The sequence below is a fragment of the Cyrtonyx montezumae genome, unplaced genomic scaffold (genome assembly GCF_038088225.1).
Source record: "Cyrtonyx montezumae isolate F1298 unplaced genomic scaffold, pur_monq_1.0 scaffold_17, whole genome shotgun sequence".
NCBI lineage: Eukaryota > Metazoa > Chordata > Aves > Galliformes > Odontophoridae > Cyrtonyx > Cyrtonyx montezumae.
In genome coordinates, this window is record NW_027071903.1 from 6,373,444 (window position 1) to 6,387,017 (window position 13,574).

A 13,574-nucleotide genomic window follows, 5' to 3' on the forward strand; every position below is an offset into this window, starting at 1 on the left:
GAGGACAAATAGATGTCTGACTATTAAGCCTAAAGGCACAGAGCTGGAAATCTGTATTAATCCTCTGAATGCTGACTAGTTTTCCTCAACATTCCCAGCGTGTGTGAAGAATGTGTTTTTAGCCAGAAGGCAAACTGGCATCTAAAGCAAAGCAAGAATTTTGAAAAATAGTTGTGTTATGTATAAATTTATTTTGCCCTTAGTGTTTCATTATTGCATATTTGTTTCATAATTCTATATTCCACTTTTTTTTTTTTTAAATAACTTCCTCTAGCCTTTTACTCTTTTGAGAATGGTGTTGGTTACTAGGTATGGAAATGTGAACTTGCCTATTTTTGGTTTCTTGTAATTAAATTACATTCTGAAACCTATGGTACCATTCTAGACTGAGAAACAGTGGAAGGAATTACATGAGAGATGTAGCAATTAGGAATGTTACAAATTACATCTTAGCCTCTAATGTCAGCATTAATTAATTAATTGCATGATTGCTTACATGAGTCCACCGGATATTGTGGTATCTGCTCTATGATGTACAGTCTTCAACCCTGAGGCATCTGCACTGCAAAGATGATGTATATCTGAAATCTTACGTCACTTTTTTTGATATTAAAATGTATTGTTGTTATATTTTAAAGTGGAAAATACAGACCATTCAATTTAGTTGACGTTCTACTACATTAGGGGATGGAAATTGGAATTCCATTCTTTGTAATATTTTTTCTTTTATAGTAAATATCCAGACTTATATTTGTACTATCATATAGTACAAGTAGAGCTTTCTGTGGTCAGGGGAAATGAAGCAGACGGCCCCTTGAAGTTTGCACGGGGCCTGCATTGGGCTGCAGCTGCTGTGTCCATCACCGGTCTCATTTAGAAACGTTACAACTCCCATCAGTGTTATATACCACTGAAGACAATGAAAATAGTAAGCTCTTGAAGTAATTATTATCTACGCTTCAGATTGTGGCCAATATAAAGAAAAAGTGGGAGTGTTTGTTCCCCCTGAAATTAAGTCAGAATCATGTTAGTTGGAAGGCACATTGGGTGGTCAGCTACTCCAGCTTCTGAGTCAGAGCAGTTTGGTTACACCAGGAGCTTGCCCAGTTCTGCCTAACTACAAGGACAGCGATACATGTTTGTACTTCTGTAGTATCCTACCACTTTCTAACAGAAATGAGTAAAGCTCGGAGGCATTGTACTTAAAACTGGGCAAGAAGTGAACAGAAGCATTCCCTTAATGTGTGTGATGATGATGATAATTTGCTTGAGTGTACTGACGAGGCTGATGCTCCTTCCTTTTCGCAGTAACCTTGCTTTTTTTGGGACCGTAATTTGAAGTTGTACATGACCTTTTGGAGCCCATAATTATCAAGTTCTCTACAACCTCAGTGATTTTTTTTTTTTTTTTTTTAAGAATTCATGTCATGAACTAACTGGTACCATTTGAACCTTATCTTAGTATTCACATTTTATACTGTTTAGTGGCTATGTTTTGAAATAGAGTACACCCAGAAATCAGCAATTAACTGTATTTCAGTCTTCTTTTGCCCGCTCAAAAGACATGCAATCTGAATCTGAATCTGATAAGTCTGTTTCTATCTCTTTAGTTTATTTAAGTAAAAGTTAAACACATAATTTTGGCAAAATACCTCAAATGCTTGATGTTGCATATGATAAGGCAGAAAGCACTGTGCCCTTCTGGGAGAGCTAGAAAGCTAATGTAGGTTTTAAATGGATAACTTCATCTCAGAAAGGCATATGATATAAAATCTTAAGCTGTCATTTAAATTTCTGTATTTTTTTCCAGATTAACATTTCAGATTCTGAGGTGAGCGTGTATTTTTTCCACATTTGTAAAAATAATACTACTAATAATAAAGTGCTGATCACAAGTATAACAATGTTCTTGTCATCCCTTTTTTTCTTGCACTGGTAAGATCCAACATAGACTTCATGGATGAATTGTATGATAAAGCAGTATTAGAGATGAATCTCAAAATTAAATCTATGAAAGACAGAATAAGCATTATAATAAAATTTGCATCAGCAAAATTGATGCTATTTTAAAATGTAATACAATAGTGGCTGTTACTGTAATTTCAAGTGACAGATTCCATCCAGTGTTGTAGCTGATCTCTGCTCAGCTAATTTGTAGACATAGGGTCTTGCATATCTGCATGGACTGCTATAAAAACAAGAAGTTTCACTTTGGAAAAAGTGGGGGAATCAATGGCATATGCTATCTCAACTTTTTAATGTATTGTTATTTATTTTTTAATGTAAATTATTTGGGAGTAGTTCAGTACTGAAGATTTGGACATCTTGAGCTCAAATCTTAAAAATGGGTGTATATTGCTATGTAGTCACACAGTTAAGATTTATTCATAAATAAAATGCCTCCAGATTTTCTTAATGTCTTGCCTTAATTTGAACAAAATCTTTCAAGTATGTTATAGAAAACTGTGCAAATACTTTCTTTTTTTTTTTCTGAACATTATTTTCAAGTAGGTGCTTTTTTGTAGTTGCATGAGTGTTTTTAATCAGTAAGAGGGGGAGAGGAGTTGTTGAAATGGGTTAAATATAGGATGAAGAAGCAAAGCTTGCATTTGAAAAGAAGCTTGAAAACCCATGTTGCCTACCTTAAAATAATGTGCATATTGGGATATTGGATTTATCCAATAAGGCTCAGATTTTAGCTCAGTAAAACCAGAAGTAGTTAATATGAGCACAGTCATTTCTGCCAGGAAACACGAAATTGTTAAATAATGTGCAGGGATGAACAAGGAAAGATAGACAGCAATCATCAATCTAGCCAACCACTGGATGGCATCTTTGTTCCACAGAATGACATTTGAAGACATTCACATGGAGTTAAAGATTGACTTTTGTGGGAAATCGTATGGTAAAAATTCTAGCCCTTTTTTGTATACAAATGTGTTTGTGCTAGTATCCAAAACCAAGTTCTCCTCTGTGTTGAAATTCCTCAAAGTCAAAAAGGATAATGATAGAGATTTTACCATCAGGCTGGAAAATCTGTATTGCTAAGCATTATTAATGAAAATATTTGACATCTATCTTCTTTCTGATATAAAAGTATTTGTACTTTGTGGTAGTAAATTGCTGATGTAAGTTGATAGGAAATAATTCTGTCCAGGAGTTACATGGATAGTCTTCTTTGTAAGTGCTCTTGCACTGATTTTGATAATTTCTATGAATTCCTATTTTCTACTCAAATTAAAACAAAAAACAAAAAACAACAACAACAACAAAAAAACCTGTCTTTCTGATACTGCCTACCAAAAAGAAAAGCTAAAACTTGGAATCTTTGGATAATCAAAGTAAAAGTTTAGAAAGACAAAAAGATGCTCTGTGAAAAGTGACAGTATCCTTAGGAATTTCACTTTGAAGAAGAGATTCTTCAAGTTCTTCTTCACAAGTTCTTAGCACTTGTGGAAAATAACAAAAGCTGACTTGTGCAAGTAACAAGCTTTTTCTGAAAATCATTGTAAAATGTGCCATTTTCAGCCTCAAGTGTTCAGCATATTTCTCCAGGCTTATACAGACAAAAATCCCTTCTTAACTTCTTCCCTCAAAAGAAAACAAAACCAATATCTTTACAAACTATAGAAGTTTTCCAGGAAATTTGGATACTCTAAGGCGGATATCTAGATAAGCATGGAGGGACACAGAAGACCTGGATTTCTAGATTCCTCTCCTTTTGTTCTTAAACCTTACTTGTGGTTTTGGTTTGTACTGTAGACATTGAACTTTTTAGCAGGTAAAATTAAGTATTCTAGAGCACGTAGAAGGACTTTTTTTTTTTTTAATAGATCTTTTGAATTAAACTTCTGTTTGTTTTATTTAGTAGTAGAAGTGTGAAGTTGGATGTACATGGATCTTTTCCATATGTATATTCTCAACAGTTGTGTAGTCATTGCTGGAATACACTCAAATAAGTGTTTGTGTCACAAGTAGCTCCTAAGCAGAAAGTGCTGAAAACAGATGGTTTGTTTCCACAGTTATGAGCCATACCTTTTAGAGGTAGGAGATAACAGATGCTTAGGAGGTACTGATATGATCTGTCTTCTGAAACTCAAATTTGTCAGTTAGTCCTTCATCAAGCTGTTAGGAAGGGTATTGCAGGGCAAACAGCGGCTTGGGGAATGCTGCTATCATCGTCTGAAATGCAGCTCATTTTTCCAAAGCTAGATGACATATTCAACTGTTTTTGTATGTTGCTATGGAAAATAGTACTGTAAAGTTAAACCATTCTTGGAAACAAAATTTACCTGTGAATTCATTGCTGTTTCTTGCAGATAAAGAAAAGGCATCTCCAATGGTCCTGCTTGTGAGAACTTCCTAATCTGATCAAGAAATAGTTAATTCTGAATCTAGAATATTTAACATGAGAATTGAGACCCTGGTTGTAGTCACTTAAGTTGGCTCAGACAGGAAGCCTCTTTCCTGCTTTGGAGTAGCACTTAGTTTGTATGCGTTAATTGAGTGTTTCACATGCATAATAATTATTATTTTTTGTATTTTCATTATAGAGATGATGATGACATCAATGATGTTGCCTCTATGGCTGGTGTTAATCTAAATGAAGAAAGCGCCCGAATTTTGGCTACCAACTCTGACTTGGTTGGAACCCAGATACAGTCATGTAAAGATGAACCCTTTCTTGCTGCTATACCTCTTCATAAACGCATACTTGAAATGGGTGAGAAACATGTCCTCTCTTTTTGGTAGTTTTCTTTTATATAGTTCTGAGTAACCGAATATGCTTAGCACGTAAGATTGTTATAAACAAGAGGGCTTATGCCTTTTATGACATAATCTTGTATTCTTAAACTTTCAAGGTTTTTGTGATAAAAGTAACTGAGCAATACCAAATTGGAAAAAAAACATTGTATCGGTACTTTTATATTTCATGCTTTCCCCATGTATTTTATATCCAAGGATCTCAAAGCTCTTTGGAAACATTAATTATTTCTCACAATCCTTCTTCATGTTTTACACATGAGATTGTTGAAACAGAGGTAATTTAAGTAGTTCAGGTCACAGAGGACACATGTGAGTAAGATTTAACAGATTGCTGAAGTTATCTGTCAAGTTTTTTTTTCCCCTTGCAAACCAATAATTCAGTTCTTAACGCTTGCATCTATTTAACTTCACAGTGATTTTCTTACATTATTTTTCCAAAAGGTTCATTTATTTATTCTGTCATTTGAAAATGAATATAATAAATTTCAGTAGAATAAATTATTGGTCAAAATTAATGATGCTTTAAGGTTATTAGGCATGCTCAGTATGTATTTTATTTTATATACATAATTAATATATTGTTTATGATTTGTTGCCTGAATGTATCTTCTTACCATCATTTTGGTAATGTTTTCAGGTACAGGTACATCAAAGTCTTAAGATACAGAGCTCCAGGTGTACGGAGGCTTTTTATTTATTTGTTTATTTGTTTATTTTAAGAAATTTCATAAATATGCAAAAATCTGTAGGGAATCATTGTCCTCGTGATTTTAAGGTCTTGCTTAAGTTCATTAGGTTTTTAAGATTGTAGAGTTTTAAGGTTTGAAGGATGTTTTTGAAATACTGTGTTTATATTCATTGAATTAATGAAAGCCTTTTCATATTGCAGTTACAGCAACTTTTTTCATTAATTTCCTGTTGACCTTCACTTTTGTGTTATAATTAGGCCCCTTTTAAGTTGAAGCCATTCTGAGAAATGAATTTTGCATCCTTTAGTTATGTTGAAATGATACGACGATGTCATTATGTAATGCAGTGTGGGAAAGCATATGTGCAACATTTTGTGAGATGGCTTATCGCAGGCTGAGATGGGAAGGCAGAAAGATAGTCATGAAATTTGTTTGAGAAAGTGTTGTGAAGGATGGTCACATTATGGTTTATACAGGTGTCAGAAAACAAAAAGGAAATGGAGACTGGAATGGGAAATCAGTAATAAATTTGCCGTATAAGCCTTAATGAACTGTCTGGGTGTAACAACTGCTGCACAACGTGGAGCTGTAATTACAAGTGTAGGACTTGCAGGAATCTGTGCATACTTTAAGAACCACAGAACCCATCACACTGTTCATCACTGCCTTTTGGGGTTTGCTCCTCTGAGGAGCAAATCCCTATGGCTGTTTTTGAAGCTTTATTGGCTTTGATAATTGAAATGAAACTTTCAAAGCTTTTAAAAGCAGCTGCAGGGATTTACTTCTCAAAAGCAGTGAATCCAAAAGAGCGGCCACTCCTAGTGATCTCCTGCAGCCACTTTTAGAGCTTTATTTTGTCTTTATATGAAGCCTTTTATAGTTCTGAAAGTATCTGTGGGGTTCACTAGTGGCTACTATCTGGGATCTATGGCTCTTGAGAAGAGAATTCCTTCAGCTGATATTGAAGTTTTATAAGTTTGGTTTTCACTGTGTGTGGCCAGATTTGTTGATTGCATGGGACCACACAAATTTAGTAGTGTGTGCTACTGGGCATTTAAAATAATGACAATGTAATATCACGATGAAACTCAGTACTACCATGAGTTGCTGTGCCTACACACACTAGGATTAAGCACAGGAGGCTGTGACCTTCTCAGGCACATTAGGAAAATAAAACATCTTATGTGTGTCCTCATTCTTCTGTTTTTTGTTATGCCTGTTGACAAATAAGATAAAATACATCTTCTTCTTCTTTGACCTGAGTATGACTTAAATAGACCTTATTTTCTACCTTTAAATCTATTCATATTTAATGATCGCTTTCGTTTTAGGGCATGTTTTTTAATGTTTTAGTAAAAGAGAGATTTGTGGTATGTACAGTATTAGGAAACTGTTCTTCTCTCCCTTCTCAGAAGCTAGGTCTTTCAAGTTTTCTGTAATATTAATCCCTTCCTCTCTTTTCTGAGTAACAGTTCTGTTGAGCAGCTCAGTAGTGTTCCCCAAAGGCTGTTTCAGAGATTGTGCTTCCATTCACTAGACTCAGAATATAAACTGCTAAAGTGAGAGCAGATGCTTCTCAGTCTTTTGGAGTAACCACCAGCCAAATGCCCCAAAGTTATAGTGAAAGAGGTTTCTTAATATATTGTACGTTCTTATCTCTACTGCTCAACTTGGCATTGTTATCGTCCAAAGTTTATTTTAAATCTAAATGAGTAATATTATTATTGATTCGTCTAAATGGAGGAAGTAACTGGAAGGTAATTCATGCAAAAATATTCATCCACTTTGCACATGCTTCCTTATCCAATTTGATATCTAGTTGTCTTTGTCTGGTAATCGTTGCCATTTCTTATTGTAGGAAGAGAGAGCATTGTGACTGCTTCAAATTCTTTGATGCAAAACCAAGAGTGGATATTTCTGAGCAGATAATGTATTTCTTTTGCTATTCCATACAAGATCATAAAAATTTAAACCCAGATCTTTCTGTATGACAGAGCAGCACAATGAAACACACACAGAGAGCTGTAAGGCTGTTGTTTGGCAAGTTCAGAGGCAGAGGCTGATGTTCTTCATGCATGTGCTGATGTGCGTGTAAACTTTAAAACTTTCCAGGCCTTTAACTCCATTAGTAAAGTGGGTAAGATGAGCTGAGTAGTGCTGAAAAATCCCAGCTATTTTGTTTGTTTTTTCTGTGGTAAAGAAACAAGAAAAATAATTTTGTAGATGTTTCGCTTCTATTCATTCACAAGCTATTTCTTCATGGGTGAGAATGCTGTATTGGTTTTATTAGGATTTAGAAGCTAGTTTTAGACAGCAAGTTTTCACTGTTTACCAAAAGGAGCAACACTTTAATTAATAAGATGGTATGGTATAGCAGGTTGTTTTAAGAATGAAATTGTGGTTTGTAACTGTGTTTTGAAAATAGAAACTCCTCGACTTGAGAGTTACTGTAATTGTGTAAAAAACAGCATTGTTCCTGAGACTCGTCAGATAAGAAATAGACTATATTGTATTTTATATTTAATACAGTGAACATTATGAGGATATAAGGATGGGATAAAAATGTGATCCTATGTATATTGTATGTGATAACAAAGTCAGTGGAAAGCATATATGGAAGAGAAAGGGGTAAAATACTATAAAACATTAACAAGTAATAGCTAAGAATTGTATTTAATAAGAAATGTATGCAGTAAGAATTAAATTATCAGCCTATTACCTAAATGACAGTTATTAACCTTATTCTTTTTCAAACTGTGGTGAGTCTATTCTGGATACCTTGTAGAGGTTTATGTTTGACTGTTTTGTTTGGTTTTTTTCCTCATTTGTTTTTTGTTTTAACAAGTTGGGAAGATGAGTTTTTCATAGTGTAATACATTTTTTTAGTGTGCAGAAGTCCTCGTGAATATCTTGTTGGTATCACCCAGCATGGTACAGTGGGATGGAGTTTGCTTCTCTTATGGAGGTTACTTTTAAAATTTCCACTCATGACAATATGTCCTTCAGTGAAAAGTCTTTTGACTGAGAATTGGTGGTCTCCAGGACTCTGTAGCTGTTCCAAAAACTTTGCTTGCAATTTTGTTGTCATCAGAGCACGATATCCTCACAAGCTAAGGGCTTCCTGCAGAATATTAATTCCCACAGCTTTATTTCAGTTCTGACGTCCTCTCCAACCACATTATGCCATTTTGCTTTTTCCATGGCTATCCCTAAAATGTCATGTTATGAGGAGGAAACTCTTAACCGTAAATTAACTATCTGAAAGCAATAATAGTAAAGCGTAATTTTGGCTTATTGTGCTCCCTCGTTTGAATTCTTTCCTCCTCTCTTTCATGTCACCCTCAGAGTTCTTCACCTAGTGTTTCTATTTCAGTTTGTGGTGTTAGAGAGCTCTGGCTAAATGGAGCAATAACAAATGAGACCTTGTAAAAAGTGTGGATCTGATTTGGCCATATTTAATCTATTTTAAGTGTCCATCTTGTATTTCTAAACTATCTATACTTGAATGTGTGACAAAATGTATCGAAGAATCATCAATATTTTTATTTCACATTGATTCCTAATTATCTTTTTGTCTTCATTAGGGAATCAGTTTTTCTGTAACATGTTTATTAAATTCTTGATTTATGTCTATAAAAAAGTATTGTTACATATTTCCTTTAAGAATTCTGTTACATTGACCAAATAGCATACACCTCTGACATTTCCTATCAATAAATTAGTGCTGAATTCTCTTGCGTTGTCCAAATAGATTTTTAGTCAAGAACACGTGGTGGTGCAGGTGAATTATTGTGAAACTTGAAAATGCACTTTTGAATCCAAATGTTCATAGACCAGAGGAACATTTACGTTGTTTGCAATCATTCTTAAAATGGCCTCAGAGCAGCTCAGCTTAATAGATTTAAGCCACTGTCTCTGTCAGTGTAGTAGTTGTATTAGGTTCAGCATAAAACATAGATTTAACTTTTTGTTATTTTACTGGTAATATATTTTTAATTGTCTAATGACATGCTGATGGTGGTTCTGTTGGATTCTTTGTTCAGTTACACGTGAATTGTCTGCTATAGAAATGTATGTTAAAACACGAGTAAATAGCTTATCTGCCCTTCTGTATTCTGTAGCATACTGAATCTGTTGTGTAACATCACAATGGCAACTGAGTTGTATGCATATGTATATATTTTAAACAATTTGAATACTCTGGAGGGCATTTTTTTTCTTAAACCAACTAAAAACTGATTGGAATATCCTTCATGAAACCCGGCCAGTAGATTTCAGAACCTCTGTTTAAAGCATTTGTTACTAGTTTAATAATAGAGTCATTCTGTCATCCCCGTTTCATCTGTTTATTTGTCAACAGTTGTATTCATGTTTGAATGAGATGAAACTACTATTGATGATTGCTCTTTCACATATGGAGCAGTTCTAACATAAAAGTACACTTATTTCTGTGGTTGGTTTACTTTAGAGGGTTTTTATAGCTGCTTGGATTGCAGTTGTTGTGGGTTCTGAAATTCTGAGCCATCAGATTGCCTGCAAACATGTTTTTTTGTTGTTTTGTTTTCAGTGCACTTTTTGTTGATCCTGGTTGTTTTCGTTACTGACTTTTACCTTGTTATCCATAAGCTGATTTGTCTTCAAACTGAAATACTCGTTTTAATACCACTGTTTTCCAACAGCGTCTTTCTGTCATGATGACCTCCTTAAATATCTGTGTACATAACTCTTGTGTTTAGAGATGGTTCTAATGTGCAAATCAGACCATGAAGTCCTTGTTCTCCTTAAGCACAGAATTTTGAAGTTGTTCGTTGTCCTAAGCAGATACACAGTCCAACTGAACTGTACCTAGAGTGGTGTTTTCTGTAACTTTAGTTGCTGCCTCCCAGGAGAATAAAAGAAGTGCTAGGTACTGTGGAACACATATTGCAATTTACTGTGCATGCTAAATATGTTGACTTTCTGAAGTTCCTATGAACTTAATTATGTCATGTGTAGGGAGACATGACAGATATGGAAATGTATCTAAGTTCTGATGTCTGAAATAGTTCTCTGGCTTTCCTTGTGAGTACAGAGTTTTTCTCTTGCTGTGTAACACAAGCAATTTTCTAGAAATTTCATTTAGATTAGGTGCACATTTCTCTAGCTCATCAATGTTCATATATATGAACATTTAGTTTATTATGTTGACATTGGGAAAGGAGTTTATTATATTTAATAGCAAATCTGTTGTTCTGTACTGCAATGTATTGTTTGCTAATGTTACAATATTGTAAGGCAATTAAATGTTGTTTACATTTATTATTTCCTTAAAAAAAATAAAAAAAAAGAGGTAGGAATAAGTTCCCATGTAAGTATCAGCAGCAGTGTTGCCAAATAAACATAACCAGTAAGTATTTCAGAAGAGTGTTAAAATGTACTGTTGTTCTTTCTCTAATAGGTCCATGATTAGACTTCCTGTTTTACAAGATGTCCCAACATGTGTTGGAATGACAACTTCAGTACCATCTGAGAGCTTGGAGTCTGCCTTTCTCTGAAAGGTAAGGCAGCCTCTGCTCAATGTTTTTTGTGTGTTTCTAAGGTTTTCTTTTTATTACTTTTATTGGTTATGCAACACTATGACAAATAAATGAAGATGTGTTCAAACTATGATTATTTGTGAAGAAAATGAAGCTGAGGTTTGTTGCTCAGCCTCAGAATAAGTTTGTATCTGGAAACAAAATGATTTAAATTTCTTGGTCTCTACAAAGGAGGGTAAAATTAATACCATTCCATGGAGATTAATTCTCTGTCAGATTCATTCATAAAGTCTATCTCATAAATAAATTTCTAGTAATAAACATGGGATGTAGAGTAAGAACAGTAAAAAGAAAACCTTAGAGAACCATTCAGAATTGCAGTAAATCTGACTTACATTATCCCTGTAGGCAAGCTCCATGCTCTAGAGGTGGTACTAATGTCCCGAAACTCAACACATGTTGGAACATCTTTGTGGAGGAGGAAGTCATTGATCAGTGAACAGTATCTTCGAGGATCATTTACGGGGAAAAAAGTAAAAGGTAATAGTTTCTAAAATATATCACAGTGATTGTTCATTATGTTTATTTGGCAATCCTGCTGCTTATATGAAGGTTGCAATGTTTCTGTTTCCTAAAATTACTGAAATACCTCATAATCTTCAGTCTTTCTTTCTCATATAAGTTGAATTTTCACTTAAGAAATTAGTGCTCTGCAGGTAAAAATGTCACTTTCTGTTTTAATACATTGCATTTGTTAGTCTTCTTTAAGCTACTGAATCTACTGTGCACAAAGTCCATATTGTAGCATAACTCACTGGCAATTTGACACTTTTTTTCAGTGGTTATTTTATCAAGAGTGCTAGGCTATGGTTTGTCTAGTGTTAAATTAAGTAAGCCACAGCCAAAAGTTGAAAAATGTTGAACCACTATGAAGATATTTTACTGATAACAGAGGGTTATCTGTTTTCAAGGAGGTAACTGCATCGCTGGACGTTGTGCCAGATGAGGTACCATCTGCTCCTACACAATAATGTAAATATATGAATCTGATATAAACCACCATAAAGCACAACTGTTCTGACAAAATCACATGACCATGTCTGATCTGGATTTACTTTGTAGTGGTGGATGATCTGATGATACACAGATGTAGCGTTAAGTAATGAATGCAGTGAGATGTCCTGATCTTGATAACTTTTCCTCTAATCCTGGACAGACAGTGTTGCTGACACTTTGAAATTCAGGTTATGGTCTACTCTTCTAGTATTGTTTACAATTTCCTGTATTCTTTGTGCATATATATCTTTTCCAGGTGTCTTGCCCATCATTCCTCCTTAAGACATGGCCTCATGTTGAACTAGTCTGCCTAATGTCAGTGAAAATCTGTGATAGCTTTTCAGACATGTAACCTACAAGACTTTTATAGGGTCAAAGTCAGAGTTTCTTCAGGAAAACAAAATTGCCAATGTGTCTGCTTTATTTACATAATCTGCTTCCAAAGAACAGAAGCATACGGGCAAATTCTTTTTCATGGTATTTATTTTAAACCTTTTGTGAACATGAGTTAGGTTTTGTTCTGCTACTGCAAGGACCATGTCACAGTATACTGGCATCTGTGCTTGTCATTTCTGACATTCTTACAACAGTTTTTTCATGTGTCTTGTTCACCCGACATAAACTCATAATCATTTTGTTCTTCTGCTTAAGCCTCAGGTCCTGTAGTGGTTTAATATCTTCTCATCTTTGGTTTAGGACATTGAAATTTTGATTTCTTCTACAAGGAATTAGATAAAAAACAGTTTAGTTACAGAGAAAATAAGAAAAATATATTTGTAGTCCACTTCTGTTCCTTCAGAGTTTGCATTCTCTTTCTGTCCACTCTGATCAAGCTGTCAGTCTTCCTGTCTGTCTGAATACCAAGTATTCTCTTCTACTGCTAGATGCACTGCTCTTATGTTCATGCTTTCCTGATTCATGGCAACTGCTTCCATTGTCCAGGCCTCTGCTTACCTGCGCATAATACCGTTTGGCAACTAGCTTGGTTCTGTTGAAGACAAACTGCTTAGGATTATAGAAATACTCTTCAGGGATGATTATTAGCTGCCCTTTAGCTGTTTAATTACTTAGCTCAGAGACAGAATTTTGGAAACTGGATTGTTTGGTTATAAATATTTTAGGTCAGACCTCTTCTCAAATTAGTTCTTTCCTTTTGCCAACAAGTATGAATTATGTTTGTAATCCCAGACTTATGCTCTTGCTGAGAATGCTTAAACAAGTAAGGCTTTTTTTTTTTTTTTTTGTCATTATTACATTACTTTTGTCAAAAAATGCTAATTATATAAGGAGGGTTAAACAGTGTCACTAGTAATTTTTTTTCTGTTTCCTGGATATTTTGCTATGCTCCAAATCCCGCTGACTTGCATAATAGCTTTGAGTAAGCATAGAGAATAGGCTTTTTGGCCTGGTTACACGTGCATTTTTAATCTGTGCCACTATTTCTCTGCCTCTGTTGTGTTAAAATAATTATACTGCTCTGATTCTAGAATGGAGCTATTTTTCACTCTGGTCTCAGTTTTGTAAGGGGCATTAGGTAAAATTAGGA

The 13,574-nt window shown here is 34.6% G+C and overlaps 1 protein-coding gene across 1 annotated transcript in view; it reads left to right on the forward strand.

Moving 5' to 3' along the window:
* Positions 1-13,574, forward strand: part of LOC136046561 (transcription initiation factor TFIID subunit 4-like) — a 126,981-nt gene that overhangs the window by 33,205 nt on the left and 80,202 nt on the right. Inside the window, exon 10 of the mRNA XM_065733158.1 lies at positions 4,554-4,723. Coding sequence (XP_065589230.1) covers positions 4,554-4,723 — 170 coding nt within the window. The remainder of the gene's footprint in view (positions 1-4,553; positions 4,724-13,574) is intronic.